Source organism: Bacillus rossius, chromosome 3, assembly GCF_032445375.1.
Source record: "Bacillus rossius redtenbacheri isolate Brsri chromosome 3, Brsri_v3, whole genome shotgun sequence".
In the NCBI taxonomy this organism is placed as follows: Eukaryota; Metazoa; Arthropoda; class Insecta; order Phasmatodea; family Bacillidae; genus Bacillus; species Bacillus rossius.
In genome coordinates this window covers 24965498-24981268 of record NC_086332.1, presented here as the reverse complement: position 1 = coordinate 24981268, position 15771 = coordinate 24965498, and the positions used below count along the sequence as shown (strand labels likewise).

The following is a 15771-nucleotide window of genomic DNA, read 5'->3' as shown; positions in this document are numbered from 1 at the left end:
ATAATTGTATCATATCAAAGAAAACAAAATGGATTGCCCCTGCAAACTAGTATGTACCGAATGTGCCACATGCATCCATAAATATACTTGCACATGTGTAGATTCCACTATTAAATGGAACATGTGCAAACATATCCATCTGATATGTCAACAGAAAACAACCCAACAACTGCATCCGGAAATGTTCAAGCCAGTGCTTCCACTAGCGATGGCAATTTATGTCATCATTTAGAAAATGAACTCGAATTTACTGAAAAGGAAGATATTGTTGCTCAATCAGCACCAAAAAAAAAGTACTTTCTTTAATATAAGTTGTGAACAAGTCAAACTTTAAGAAAATATTCGTGAAATAATTAAAGGCATTTCCACTCAAAGCGAGGTTGAGGTAATTAGGCGGTACACTGCAGCCATGAGAGAAACTTTAGCTGCATTTAGTTCGCAGAATGGATATCTTTCAAATAGTCAGCATGAAGAGAACAACTCAAACAAAATTTAGTGCCATAAATAAGACTGTTTTCTACAAAATTCGCGCTGTAATCTCGAAAACAAATGAAACAGTGTTTCAAGACATCGCAATATCATTACTGCACAACAATTAACATATTTCATTTGAAGTGTCAAACCTAACTTATCTCAAGTAATTGTAGTATTTACAGTGAATTCATCTTAATTCAATATTATACTTATTATTTGAAGGACGAAACGTCTCAAATTATAACTATCCGTTTGTATAGTATAACCAGTAAGATTTATTTTGGTGCAATTTTTCTGGGTTCATATTCCAACTTAGTTGATTTTCGTTTTTTATGATTGAAACCACGTGTTAGTGTATGACATTTACATGTATATCCTATAGAATACACATGTGTACCTAATACTTCAAACTTTTAGTTTTATAGTTCATTAATTTGATAATTATTCTTTTTTATTTTGTGCTGAGAAGTGACAAAATAGGGTTAAATTTTTTGTTAATTTTGTGTTAGCGTGTAAAGGCTGTGTTAATTAGTACAAATAACATTGAACATGTAAGTTGTTCACAGTATTGTTTCAAGTTTCAATTTTCTTTTAAAGTGATGTTCTAAAAATTATTCAATTTTTTTTAATACAACTTTAGAAAAAAAAATATAATTGAAAAGACTACGGTGTGGCGTCAGATCCTGCATGCACGCCTTTGCGCTCGCTCCAGGTCCGAGCGAACCGCTGGCCCCGGAACAAGAGTGAGTAGCGCGGCATTTGCAGCCAGTTGCAGCAAGTAGCATTCCTGCCGCTAGACGCTTGTCGCACACACGCCCGGCACCTCCTCGCTTTCGTCGACCGGAGAGGTTTGGGTGCTGTGGTATACCTCCCAGTTAATTCCAGAGTCCATAATGGCCTCTTAAAAGTCTAAAAACGCTTTTCAGATTTCTCAAAGAATGTTTATTAAAACCATGGTATTACCTGATTTTTAGAGCATTAAAGTTTAAAAAAAAAATTACACATAGTAGGTACATGTAGCAGCACTAAAATATAAAATATTTAAGGTTTAAAAAAGAACTAACTTACTTGAACGATCAGGTGCAGCGAAGAGATGATTTTTTTTCCCTCCAGTATATTAGTTCTTAGAAGTTTGGAGGGGGGAGGAGGTAATAGCTCCTCCCATAAGACTGCCACTGGAAAAACTTATACTTCTTGTAAATAACCCAAGGCCAGAGAGAACAGTTAACTGCAAATTGGTAATTTTGTTTATTTTTGTACATCCTACATGAGATGAAATTGATTTAGGATATCAAATACATTATATAAAATATTTAAAAAAATGATAAAAAATTCAATGCAGATTTTTATAAAAAACAGTTATTAATAAAATAATACACTCTTTTAAATTAAGTTTAAGATTTATACAATAAATTGTAACAGATTTGATAGTTAATCTTGGCATTAGCTTTGAATTGCTATTTATCTACAAAGAATTGGAGGTGTTTACAAAACACCCTGTTTCTCATCTGCAGCATATTATTTTTGTCACTATTGCTGATGTGCTCTTGGTTTTCAGTGAGACTCCATAGAGCTTCCATCCTGCTGATAAGCATGGACTAATTAAAAATATGCCAAAAATGTTTTATTTTGGGACAATGTGACCAATAGTAAAAACATATTGCTTCATTAATTATTAGCGAATACACTGACTAGAGAAACACAACTCTTTATTGGTTACTGTTTGAGTATTAAAAGAAAATTATTAGACACTCCTATTTTAAATCTTTTAGAAACTAAAGATAATGACTCTTAAATTGTTTAATATATTGTTGCAATTTCAGACCATAGACACAAAATTAAGTCTATTTATTGGCATACAATTTTTTTGAAAAGTGTGTGTATTTTATTGTTTATACTGGGGAATTATATTTATTTTTATTTTTAATATTAAAATTTATTCAAATATTTATAAATATATTTTAATTTTACAAAATGTTAACTAAACTTTTAATTACATAACATTTAATGTGTTTGAAAAGAAATCAATGATAACACCCTGAGGGCCACGGAAAATCAAAGTCAGTGGTGTACTACTGTCATTCTCACAGCTGCTAGGCCAGGGCAGGGCTCAGGTGGTGATTGGTTCATTGGGTGCCAGTAAGACTCAACAAGGATTCCTCTCAGAGGTGGTAATTTGTTTCTTTCTTATCTGCCACTTAGCAGCCACCGATGGCTCTTAGGGTTACAGCCAGTTGTTCAGACACTCACGAAAACACTTGTGCACCACTACTGTTTGTGACACATGCACTCCGACCAAATATCGTAACAGGACAATATGGGAAACTCAAGCCAATCAGCACTGGTGAAGCACAAGACACCACTAGATGTCACTAGTCTCACTTTCTTTAAATACGTAGGGACATGCCATGCCACCAGGTTCGCTGACATCACTCGTCCCACAATTTTTTCACCAGTGTCCTATATTTCCTTATACAATATTTGTTCAAAATTCTGGAATGTTACGGTAAACATATGTATCAGACCAAAGGGGAGCGAAGACTGCCGGACAAAGGGGCCGTCACCCTTCTAGGCCTGACGAGCGTTTCTGCCGACATCCGGGGTGCTACTGGTCAGCAACACTGCGACATTACAAACTCATCAAGACCTACTAATTGAAAAGAGGAGCAGCCACTTAGTATGATAACTACAATTGGCTGTCCTGGTTATCAATTTTCCCGGAAGAGTAGGTAAGTGTTAGCCACAATGATTCCTTCCGCCAAGTGCCCCGCATTGTGTTGTTTCGGTCAATGACTAGCAAAAGTAAGTACGGAAATAGTGTTACATAATTTGATTTTTATTTGATTTTAACCCACTCTAACCGTTTCTTTAAATTTGAAATTTGCTTGACTCGCACAGATACTGAATCATTTAAATGTAGTCAAGCTAAAGTTGGTTAACATTACATCTGACTCGAGCCAAGTTATTTATTTTAGACCGGTATAAAACTTTTAAAAAAAATATCTAGATCACATAAATATCAGATGGTAAGAAAGGCAATTTAATTCTATTAATTGAATAATTAAAAAAAAAAGGGTAACATAATTAATCTAATTATTACAGAATTTTTTTGATGGATAACGTGCATAGCAACAGTTAACAATACTAATTACATACACATCATGTTTCAATATACATATGTAAGCTCTAGCAGACAGTTTGGTTGAAATTAATGCTTGAAGCTCACGTGTTTATTAATGTTCTAGTGACATGAAGTGTAGCACACATTAAAAATACTATACACATTTCTTGAATTTTTAAAAAAAAAAAAACTCATATTTATTTATCTTTTAAAACTTTTTACATAAAAAAAGTCATGTTGTTTTGCATGTCAAAACATGAAACACTTGGACGAACAACTAGTGACTGGTCACGGTGGGACGTTGGACTGTGCAGCTACCAACACATACAAGTCTTCAGCGTACTTGACGACCTCGCTGAGCAGCTCACAGTGGCGCTGCAAGGCCTCGCTGATCGCTCCGTGGCCGTAGTAGGCCCCAGCGATCGCACCGGCCATGCTGGCTATGGTGTCCGTGTCCCCGCCCAGGGAGATCGCATACTGCAGCGTGCGGCGGAAAGGGTTATCTGTCTGTGGAAGCAACACACACTTATTTTAGCTGTACAGTTACTACATTCTAAATCTATAATCTACTTAATAAAACTCTTTATCACTCGCAGACTGACAGACAATGCACAGCCTTGAGATTTAAAATTTGGAGGACATTTTCTTGAGTACCCTAGGGGTGCACTACGGCAGGAGTTTTTTTTAATTCCATCCCTAAAGGGATGAAACGGAATGGTAAAGTTTTTATGAAGCAAAATACCACTCAATGACTACTCATCATGAATATAAGACAAGAGACTTTAAATTTGTCATGTACATTCCTTTTGCTACTTAATACATCCTCTAAGGATTTTACGAAAATCAGCTCCTGAGAAGGGTTGCTGGGACGTTAAAGATCGAAAATTCCCTATTTTTCAATGCTATTACATTGTTGGTGCTTTCTTTGTCTTCATTGCAATGGCTATTGCCATGCCTTCTGCATCTCCTGGTGATGTCTTTTACATTTTAATTCTTTACTCACTTTCAGATCTTAATCACTACCAAGGCATGTTGAGGGGGTGTTAAAGATTAAAAATTTCCATTTTCCAAGTGTATGTCCTTAAAATTCAGCAGCGATGTTCCTTTATTACAAAGCCATCAACTGAGAATTTGGTTTTCCAAAAATCAGCCCCCAAGGAGGGTTTAGCCCGGGCAACGCCGGGTAATTCAGCTAGTCATTGATAAAAGAAAGAATGAGATTTAGTGCAGCAAAAGTTAAAAATGTAAAAAAAAATAATAAATTCATATTTTATGAATTATGGAGAAGTACACCAAATATTTGGTGACTGAATTATGTAGCCTAAAGTCGCAAAAACATATTGAGACCAAGATACATTACATATTTATTACATTATGTATAAGATGTAGAATAATTTAGAAGACATAATAATCATAATACATACCTAATCATTGTAACTGAGAAATTTACTCTATATATACATATACATATATTATTATAAATATGAATATCCAATGATTGGAAGTTTTGAGGTTTTTAACAGCATCACTGGTCCCCAGTCACTGTGCCCCTAATGCAGCACATTATGCTCATTATGGTCTGGGTTCAAGTTCAAAGTGACATGCAATCCAGGCTTGAATGATGATGGATTACGTCAACATCATACAGATTTTAATTTTTTTACATTATGTTACATACCTAGTACCGTAGAACACACTACCAATGATGGGTGGGTGTCTACGGGCATATTCATCCTCCCACTATTCCACTCCATCATACCTCCATCAATTCCATCTCAGAAGAATGTCTATTTGATGGTTGCTACTCCCACCCATCTCTGTTCATTTGATGCTGATTCAATACTGGAACAGTCTCAGTAGTTCAACAACTTTGAACTAACCCGGGCAAGAAATGATAAGTAGGTAGGTACTGTAAGTAGGTTGCCAACAGCTAGAACTCCGGACCTTTATTCCTTCTATATCCTCCTGAGCCCGTAAGAAGCAGTAGATGGCCGTTGGGACGGAGAAGAGTGCAGCGACGTTGTTACCCAGCTGCCTCACGACCTCCGCGTCTTCCACGCCGTCGCCTCTGTCCAGCAGCTCCTTCACGTGCTTCAGCTGGGTCTGGTACGGGGTCGGGTCCTCCAGCCCCAGGCTGCCAAACCAACAATATCCTCAACAATGCCACACACCCATCTCATTGTACATGCATCATACATACATAGGCGTGCCTACAGGGGGGACCAGGTGGGCCATGTCCCCCCTAATGTAATCACTCAGATCGGCATTTTCTCTAATGCGTTCGTTAATATTCGTATATTCCTGGCACTGTGACACTCAAACTGTTTTTCAGTGTTGCAGCGTGCTAATTAACAATATTTTTAAACATTTTATCGTTCTGGAAATACAGCCGCCTTAGTTTATTTAAAACACGAGGTCCCTTAAAATGGCCAAGCAAAAAAAAATATATTTTAAACATTGTCTATGGAAAAAAAAACAACATATTTTCAAGATTGTTAAAATTATACGGATATAAATATTAACTAGTAAACATATCTCGTTGATACTGCACAAAAATATAAACACGGCAATGAGTGAATGTATTTAGGCTATTTATCATTCTAAATTCAGCTTCTGATTTAAAAATTTAGCAGGGCCCCCCCCCCCCCCTAATGGAAATGTCTGGGCACGCCTATGCATACATATTAGACAGCAGCAGTACTTTGCAAGGGCATTGATAAATGATTGCCAAATTTTGCAGGCTAAAACTGCAAAGTCATTTCCGAAGATACTTAACAGTGGATCGTAAATCTAGTATCAAGAGTGACAGTCATGTCAGACCCCCGAGTACTCAATCTTTGAGTAGTCAAAGCTCGTCAGTCATAACTAGCCAGATACTCTGTATTGCACACAAGCGATTAACGTAATAGTTACGCGATTGTTAACATCATTTTCAATGAGTATATGGTTGTTTCATGTATACTATATTGTGTTATTAATCCACGGCCCCTTTGTTGCCAGGATAATGGCCAAATGAAGGAATCCACTAGTAACTGCTTATTTCCCAAGCAGCTGTACAATCCATATCAAATAACGTACATGTAAATGTCAAAAGTATTATTGGAAAATAATAAGCCAGTTCGTCGAACCTGCAGACTGTTGAATTCACATAATCCCCTGTTCATGAACTCCTTGTTAAGCTGAGGTCAGCCAACAAGAAAAATCATAACAGTAGGTGAAGATAATATGCATGTTGATACAAAAGTGTAAAAAGTTTGAGTTTTTGCTTACTATGTACATACTGCATACTACATACAATTGATAATAATTATGAAAACTTGCATGCCTCTCTTACATTCATTATATTACAATTAGTAAATATCTGTTGAAATAACTTGTGAGAGAAAACAAATGAAGGGAAGTATTGTGTTAAAACTCCCGTTTTAGCCCTTAAATAATAGTGATAAAGAGAAAATAAAAAATTCAACATGGCGTACAACACTAAGTCTATACAGCCCTCTATTTGTACAGACACATGATACAGTTAATGCAAAAAAATTCTATTTTTTTTATTTCTTGGAATTTTTACTCACACTTCAATATTTTTTACTTTTTATTTCCCCCAATAAAATTATGGAAAAAGGCCACAATTTTTTTTAACAAACAAAACTTAATGGAATTGTGATCGGAATCCACACAAATTGAATAATAGTACACAACACAAAGCCATGTAATAAATGTATTTTCTCACCCTTCATCATCTTTTTCGATGGCTGCCATTTTGGTAATCAAATCCAAGACAAAACTGGTGACATCCAGACCTTCTTTGGCATTTAAGTGCAAGCTTTGGTGTACTGCTATTGCCTAAAAATAAAAAAATAAAAAAATCTATTCAGACAAAAACAGACCACACAAAATATAAAATGATACTAGTCCAGAAACAAATAATTAAAAATTTGTTGAATAAGGAGGTTTAAGGACCGGGTTGCCGTCTTTGTTTTTTTTCAATGGCAAAGGATAGGTGAGGTAAACTGAGATGTAGATAGAGCAGAAGCAAAATAAAACAAGAAAAGTTGTAGCATTGCAAGATACCTGCCCTCCCCAGCTTTTACAAGTATGTTTTGAGAGGAAGTAATATCATGTTTTTAGTCATTCAGGTGAATCAGATGATTACATAGTTTAACGTTATGGTGACCTAGTTTTGTATTGATATTTTTATTGCCATGAATATCCTCGTACGTAATTCTGATATTTAATCATTTTTATCAAGAATAGCTTTTGAACTGCAATTTTGCCAACTATCACAATCTTGGCTATGGTTACTATTAATATGTGTGATTTTCCGTATTTTATTTTATTTCAATGTTCTGTTTATAACTATAATTTTACGTATGTGATCATAAAGTATTGGTACCATTTTTAGAACATAGGACAGTGATTTCTGAAACAGAAAGAAATAAAAATGCCTAGATGCCGTGGTGCAAAAATGATAAACGAATGGTTATCACATCCTGTGTTTGAGAGAGACGGAAACATTTCTCCAGGACTGTGGGAAAGTCCCATAATAGTATTTGTAAGAATAATCTTTGTAATCAATAGGAAGATAACTTTTCCAGGGAAGTCACCAGTTTGTACTATTTTGTGCGTTTTTTTGTATTGTGCATTGTCTCGTCAGTCGTGGTTCAAGAACTGTGCTGAAAAGACATGCTAGGGCGGCGGCTCACCAAATAATCTAACGAGTGAATAAAGGCAGATAATTTAATGTCAGGGGTCGGGGTCATGTCGCAAACAATGTAATATAACCTTCATTTTTCTTTGATTCGTTTATTAACTATAATCTACAGGCCCAGGTGGTCCGTTAGCCCACCAGGACATGGTTCCAGTGTTTCTTTGTACCTAAATGACAAAGTTGTTTGGGACATTGTTTTGTGAAGGCACAGAACTGTGAGTAGCGATCGGTGAGAGTGAGTGAATGTTCTTTTTCTGCCGGACACGGCGTACGAATGACATGTAAATATACGTTGTAAGAATAATAAATTTTGAACTCCATTTCAGACTCTTTTTATTGAAATTCAACCGTTGAAATTTTGAATAAGTACCTGCAATATTAGATGGAATATTTTTCAATATTTATGCACATGCAAGGAACATCCGTCATCTTAGCTGGGCACGATCGTGACTTGTCACAAAGTAAATGAAAGTACATACACTGAGAAAGAAACCACAGTCCACAGAAGTGGCCACCCTCCCAATCTAGAAAGTAGTCCCAGTGGGACTGAGCCAGGCAGCCCTAACAGCATGAAAAATAGTGACTACCAATCAAATGATGACCCAAGCTCTCCACTTCACAAGCCGCACCTGCAACACAGCTCCGTTGAAGCCCAGATGGTTGGCGTGCGTCACCTCGGCACTGACGCGAGCCATGCTGACCAGCTCGTCATAACTGTCGTGACAAAACAGGGCCACAGGAGACACCCTCATGGCAGCGCCGTTTCCGTACGAGCCCGACCCTTCGAACTGCTCCCTCGCTGGGCCAAACGGATCCACGAACTTCTGAGTGCGCAGCTTTCGGAACACGTCCACCACATTTGCCCCGTAGCCTCGCCTTGGGTCGCTGAAGTATTCCTTCACAAACCTGTACAAAATAATTGCTATTACAATAGTTTTCCAAAGACTAATATGCTAAACTTTCACTGAAAATCTATAACAATAAATTTTCATTAATATTTTTGCACACTTGTATACAACTAAAAACAATGCTATATCCTCTAATGAACTCTGAACTTTACTAGTTAGAAAATGTAATTCAATACTTTAGAAATTAGTCATTTAAAAACATCAAACTTTTTAATGTGATAGATAGGTATCTAGTTTACTAACTATATTCAAAGCATTTTATTTCTCTGTTTCTCAACATGATACAATGCTATGCTCGTGTGAAAATCTATATAAAAATTTACCATCTTATAGCATGTTCCAGGTATTTTGAACACTTTTAAATTCTGTTTAAGTCCTTGGTTAAAATAAGACAGTATAAGACAGGCTAAGTTTCAGCTGAATTTTGTGTTATCCTAGACATAAATTATTGTTACCAGTCAATTTCAAATGTTCATATTAGCTCAAATACACTATAAGTGCAAAAATAAAGCATTTAAAATTCATAATACTTAATGCTGGATAATCCATAAACTTATTTATTAAGTGGTGTAACTCAGTGCTTCAACCTAAAATGATTAAGTTGAAAATAAATGTCTTAAGTACAATTCCTTGGGAATCAAATGACAAATGAGCTCTGTGGAATAAGTATTTTGACATTTGTTACCGGTCAACACTCCGAAAGGGTGAGTTTAAAGGAAGAGCTTAAGAAGGAAATGCTTCGGCATTTTCCAAAAGTGAGGTTGAAAAACCACTTTAAGAGAAAAACAACTTCCCTAATGTCAGGCAGACATGGTACAACCTAACAAGACATGCTCTGTAGATGAAGCACACTGAGCATGGACAAACAATAATGTAATTCATGCAACAATTTAAAGCACTATTATTCACCCATAATGCACTACTGTACGACAAGAATTGTTTTAGGTATTTTTAGTTAATAAAACATGTGATTTAGGTGGTTTTTTTGTATTTTTACACATCTTATTTACAAAAGAAAAAATAATTTTATTCGATAAATATTGTACATTGAAAGATTTATATATATATATATATATATATATATATATATATATATATATATATATATATATATATATAAACTAAGTTTTGTTTAACTAATTTTTAATTTCAAGTTTTGGTTTTAAATTTATTGCTGTTTTTTTTTTTTTTTTTTGCTGTGATATGGTGTACATTTCAGTGTTAACACACAGAAAACTCTGTTACCGCTTTGCAAGATCAGATGCATCTAACTTCTTGTGCTCCAACAAGGACTCAGCGATACACTTTGTCATTGCTGTGTCATCCGTGTAAGGCTTCACAGGGGCTGAAAAACAAATAATTGGTACCTGAGTGACCATCTAAATATTGCAAACAGTTAATTAAAAAATTGGCAACAAAATTTTCAATAACACAAAGTCAGATATTTCACTTCGCCTAGTGGAAATGAATTGAAGTGGTGAGAAGTATGCAGGCTTACTATAACTCAAAATACTACACAAATAAACAAATATTAGTTGTGTTGTCCAGAATATCTGTTTAGTCATCTCTGGGTTCGCCTCTGCATCGCTGTTATGTAGTTGTGTTACCCAGGGTTTGTCTTTATTTTCTGTTTTTGTTACAACTGTATTTTTATTGTCAGCCCACTGTTTGTCTGTGAAGTGATATTTTTTCAGACTGATTCCTTCCAAGGAATTCTCTGTCCTGTCTATCTGTTTAACATTTGACATTGGCTGGTATTGGCTTCTTTCTGTATGTTTGTGTATTCATCTTTCTTGTGCATTTTTGTGGTTTCTCAATGACATAAAATGAAAACCAACAAACACAATAATTCAAATGTTATGGTTACGAGACAGCCGAACTCCTGAGATTTAAATATTAGCCTGTGTTAAATGATAAAAATGTAGCTAACAAGGGTTTGACGCTGTACTTTCTGGCACATCAGATAAGATGAGGAACCTCAAGATTATAGTTGGTTCCAATACATTTGGGTACCAACATGGTCATCATAAATTAAATCAAACTAAGAATTGCAATCAAATCCACAATACAAGCCACATAAAGAATGACACATCAATAATCACAACTATCATTAATCACATAATTTTTTCTGCATATTTATACTTTATGGTAATAGCGATGTAATGTGTATCTCTTTGGGAAAACTAACCTAATAACTAGAAGAAAAAATTTTAAACAGAAAAAAATTAATAAGTAATATTTAGTAAAGAGCCTGCCAACCCTTGCAGCCTAAATCACCTAAAATTCATAAAAGCTACCACTAACATAATAAACTAAAAGATACCAAGTTTTTATGCTGTATGTATTCAGAAACCATATTTCAAATATGAATTCTTTCATAAACATAACACATTTAATTTGTGCAACTTATATTTTGGGTCAAGTATAGTGAATATTTCAAGAACATTCTTGACCCATAGTGTTACAAAGATAAGGGATACCGAATAAATGTGGTAATGAGTGCAGTATTCACGAGAAGAGAAATGAAAGTTTGTGTTTCATTACATTAAAATAATTTAATGGTACAATCTAGAGATAGAATATGTGGTCGTGATTGTAGTAGTGACGAGGGAAGTGACAACTTGCATTTCACAATATTGAATGGTGGGATGGCTATTTATTTTTGGCATGAATATAATATATAAAAGAATCATAAATAATAGATGATTATTGCCATAAAGTCAGGAAAGGTGAAGTTTTTCCAAGGTTTTTAAAGGTTTTTGTGATTGGTAGTAGTGTAGTGTGTGCATTTCTTTTCCTGTTTTAAGTAGGTGAAAAGGATGTTTTTTGAGTTTAATTTTCCATTTTAGGTAACATATTTCTTTTCTTAGGTTAGGTAAATTATAAAGTTTATTAGATACAGTGAAAGGTTTGATGAGGTTAGTTAAACCAATTAAAAATATTTTACAAGTTTGCACTGAGTAATGGTAAGGGAGATTGGTGAAGTCGTAAACAGGGTACCTAGTGCTTAAGTTATTACAACCTGCAAGTTCGTATAGTAAAAGCAAGTGAATAGGGCATTTTCAACGGGACTTGTTTAGCAAATATTTATTGGCTACAATATACTTTACTATACCTGGGACGTTAAAATCATACTAAGAATGAATAATTAAATTATAAAAAGTGGTATCTCAAAATATACTAAATTTTGTGGGATTGTAGTTTTTCATACAATAACATGGGTAATTTATGTTTCTGTATCATATTCTACATTAGAATAGGTAGGGCAGTATTATATAAGATACATACACAAATGTGTGTTTTATAAAGAAACATATTATGCAAAACAAGCATGTGCATGCTCCCCAGCCAAAATCTCCCATATCCCTGTGCTTGTACTGTAAATAGCGATAGTAATGATGTCAGCACCACTATGTTGGTGATATTCTCAATATTGTTAAGGAATTGCATTGTCAACTAAGTCCCATATGTTTTACAATTATGGACCCTTCAAATCAATGGATGTTTAGATACAGATAATTAAAAGCTATTACTCCTAGTGCCAAAAGCCTTTATCCTGTAAAAAAAAAAAAGAGCTATTACGCAAGAAAAAAAGGTATGTACGTATCTCAGATTAATAAGTAACACATTATTTTTGACATCTTATAACAGTATAATACGTTTCATGATATGAAATGTAAATATTACATAAATTTATGAAAAATAATTGTACCACACATAACCTCAAATAAAAGTTTGCCCACATTTGAAATATTGTCCTTCCAATTTATCGAAATATTTTTGGAGTACTATTTTCGATACTTTTGTTTCAGCTTCATAAGGGGCCCCAAGGCAGTCCCCTAAAAGCGCACCAACCAAACATCCCCGAAATTTACTTGCAAGCAGAATACTTTCAGCCAGCGCCATATTATATTTCCCTCCTTGTTGCTTGTTCTATGATTGTAATGTGCTGAATTATGTTTCCCTGATCAGCTTTTGGACATTCAATAGATGGCAGCAGCTGCGTACAAAAGTACGCATTTATTTCAGACATTTGTTTTTAAAACTACTAATGGTTTTTTGTTTAATTTGTTTACTTTCAAATATTTTTTAAATATATTTATATAAAATCTTGAAAATAACTACATTATTTTTATCAGTATATAAATTCTTCGTTTATGAGAAAAATATTTGTTATTGGTTTTAATTTTATCTGGGTAATATGAGTGGATCTTATCGTGGTTGTTTTTATTTGTATACTGGACCGGTACTAATTTATTCCGTATTTAAAGAGTTTTCATCATCTATTATGTTATAGAAAAATTAACACTGTTTGTGTCGGCATGTTTCTCATTATCTTGCACTGCTTTGACACTGGTCAATGGGTGGTACAGTGCACGTCCTCCAGGAGGCCGCTCTCTTCAAGATGGATGATGCTGGGAAACGACACCAAGCAGCAATGCTACTGGGAGACGTTCGTCATGTCTCTACACTCCCTGCGGAGTCGGGCCCACGACAATGATAGCATTTCCTGTGAGAGTGATTTCATAAAAATAAAATGATAAGAAAGATAAAGGTCAAAATATTATTTTTGTTTACAGTGATTATATGGAGTGGCCTCCTACCCTCACTCATTACCCGCTAAACCTGTTTTGCCTATCCTAGGTTATTTCGTTGGGTAACCCCCAGGTACTTATAAAGAATGCCCTCTTTTATCGCCGACCCCTTCCACCTATACACTTAACTCTTTACCTTCCTCTTCATAGAGAAACTAACTACCTTCGTATTTCCAACATTCAATGACTTTCCCATTCTCTTTTGTCCATCGTTCTAGTCTGTTCAAATCACCTTGAAGCTAAACCTCTTCCCCCACCACATTGTACACTACGCAATCATCTGCAAATACTTTCATCCTGGCTTCCATTCCATCACCAATATCATTCATCATTATCATTAACAACAGGGGCCTCAACATACTCCCTTGCGGAACTATAGATGTCACTTACCCCTCTTCAGACCTATTCTCACCCACCTTCACATTCTATCTTCTATCCCTCCGGAAGGCTCCTATCCAACTAACCCCCTCTCATCATGCACCAACATCTTCACCTCCTCAGTTAGCCTCTTGTATGATACTCTATAGAATGCCTTTTCAAAGTTCACTACTTCTACCGCAGTTCTTTCAACAACTCTGCCATCTGTTTTTCACATGAGAAATCTCTCCTGAATCCATGCTGTATATCGTCCTTCCAACCTTGATCATTCATAACTCTCGCCACAAAACTGCCCACCAGCCTCTCCATTACTTTCCCTACTCAAGGCATCAGGCTGACTGGTCTGTAGTTTGCAGAATTTGCCTTATGCTGTCATCATGTGGGGACTAGTCCCTAAAGTTGCTCCGGTGTTGCCGGCTACTCAGGGGTTCGGTAGAGGGGGTTCGTGCTGTGTGGCCGAGGGATCTAGTCTCACCAGAAATAAGAAGTCCAAATAAAGTTTCCGGGTCCTTTATACACATCAAGGTAGACACTTTACATGGGGCTGCCGCGGATCCGCCTGTGACAATCTCTATAGGGCATAGCCCAGTTCCGCGCACTTTTGCTATATTAAATACGGGACGTCCCGTGCGTGACGATATAGACTCTTTCTTACTATAGGCGATGCTAAACACGGCTTACTTAGCCTGGAGGAAAATGATGGGGAAGACGTCACAAGATCTGTTTGTCCCTATTCCAGCAAATACTAAACTGACCTAGTCTCTAGGATAAAACAAAGCAGCAATGACTTATATACACAATGACTCGCGTTCAACCCGATGACTGACAAACTATACAAAACAGTGTCTGGGGAGACACGTATGAAAAACTATGCTAGCGACGGCTAAATTCCACTTCAATAGTTCACGACTCACTAGACTCGCATTGAAACTTGCGCGAAAAATGGCTGTGTCTAAAACGCGACTGAAAACTATGGTTAACTCCCGCACAGCACAGCTCAAGACTACTGTAGACACCACGCACAGTCAAGTCCTCTCTCACCAGCGCGGAGCGACGTCTCTCCCGCGACTGCTGCCTCTCGTGCCAGGATGACGACTACTCTCCCACTCCGCCCGGCGGGCCCGAGCGCCCATGTCTCCCCCTTCTTCACGAGCCTGCGGAACATGCGGATTGGCCACAGGCGGAAACCACGGCCTAGGCGCCCGGTGAACAAATACAACTATGAAAATTAAGTAAAAATTCAAATGAAAATTAATTACAATTAATTAAGAACAAAAGATATACAATAACATAACAGTCAAATCCCTGAAAGAAAACACACGTCGCACAGCACTACACTATCGTTGCACCAATTTTGCAAGAGAGGGCGCTGACGAGGCATAACGGCCTAAAGGAGCCGGGGAGACACTTGGGTCGACGTCAATACCTACCACCCTTTGAAATTCGTACCACTAACGAATGAAATCCCTGAAGTTATAATGAATGTGTTCTACAATTCGTTTTTCCCATGATGACATTAGCATTTCGTATTTAATTAATTCTTGTAACTGACTACAACTGTAATAAAAATCTCAATAGACACTTTGT

General features: G+C 36.1%; 1 protein-coding gene across 3 annotated transcripts; it reads right to left on the bottom strand.

Annotated features, from left to right (window-relative positions):
- Positions 1-3758: 3758 nt before the first annotated feature.
- Positions 3759-13142, bottom strand: LOC134530385 (ADP-ribosylhydrolase ARH3-like). Of its 3 annotated transcripts, none has more exons than XM_063365160.1 (6): positions 12955-13142; positions 10457-10556; positions 8933-9209; positions 7326-7438; positions 5540-5729; positions 3759-4102 (listed from the first exon to the last, which is right to left on the bottom strand). In XM_063365160.1, exons 1-6 carry the CDS (start codon positions 13115-13117, stop codon positions 3884-3886), a joined length of 1062 nt encoding a protein of 353 aa, XP_063221230.1. In that variant the 5' UTR covers positions 13118-13142; the 3' UTR covers positions 3759-3883. The 3 variants fall into 3 exon arrangements, with proteins under 3 accessions (XP_063221230.1, XP_063221231.1, XP_063221232.1); XM_063365161.1 differs by having other exon boundaries at positions 13063-13131; XM_063365162.1 differs by having other exon boundaries at positions 12934-13008.
- Between the last annotated feature and the right edge of the window lie 2629 nt (positions 13143-15771).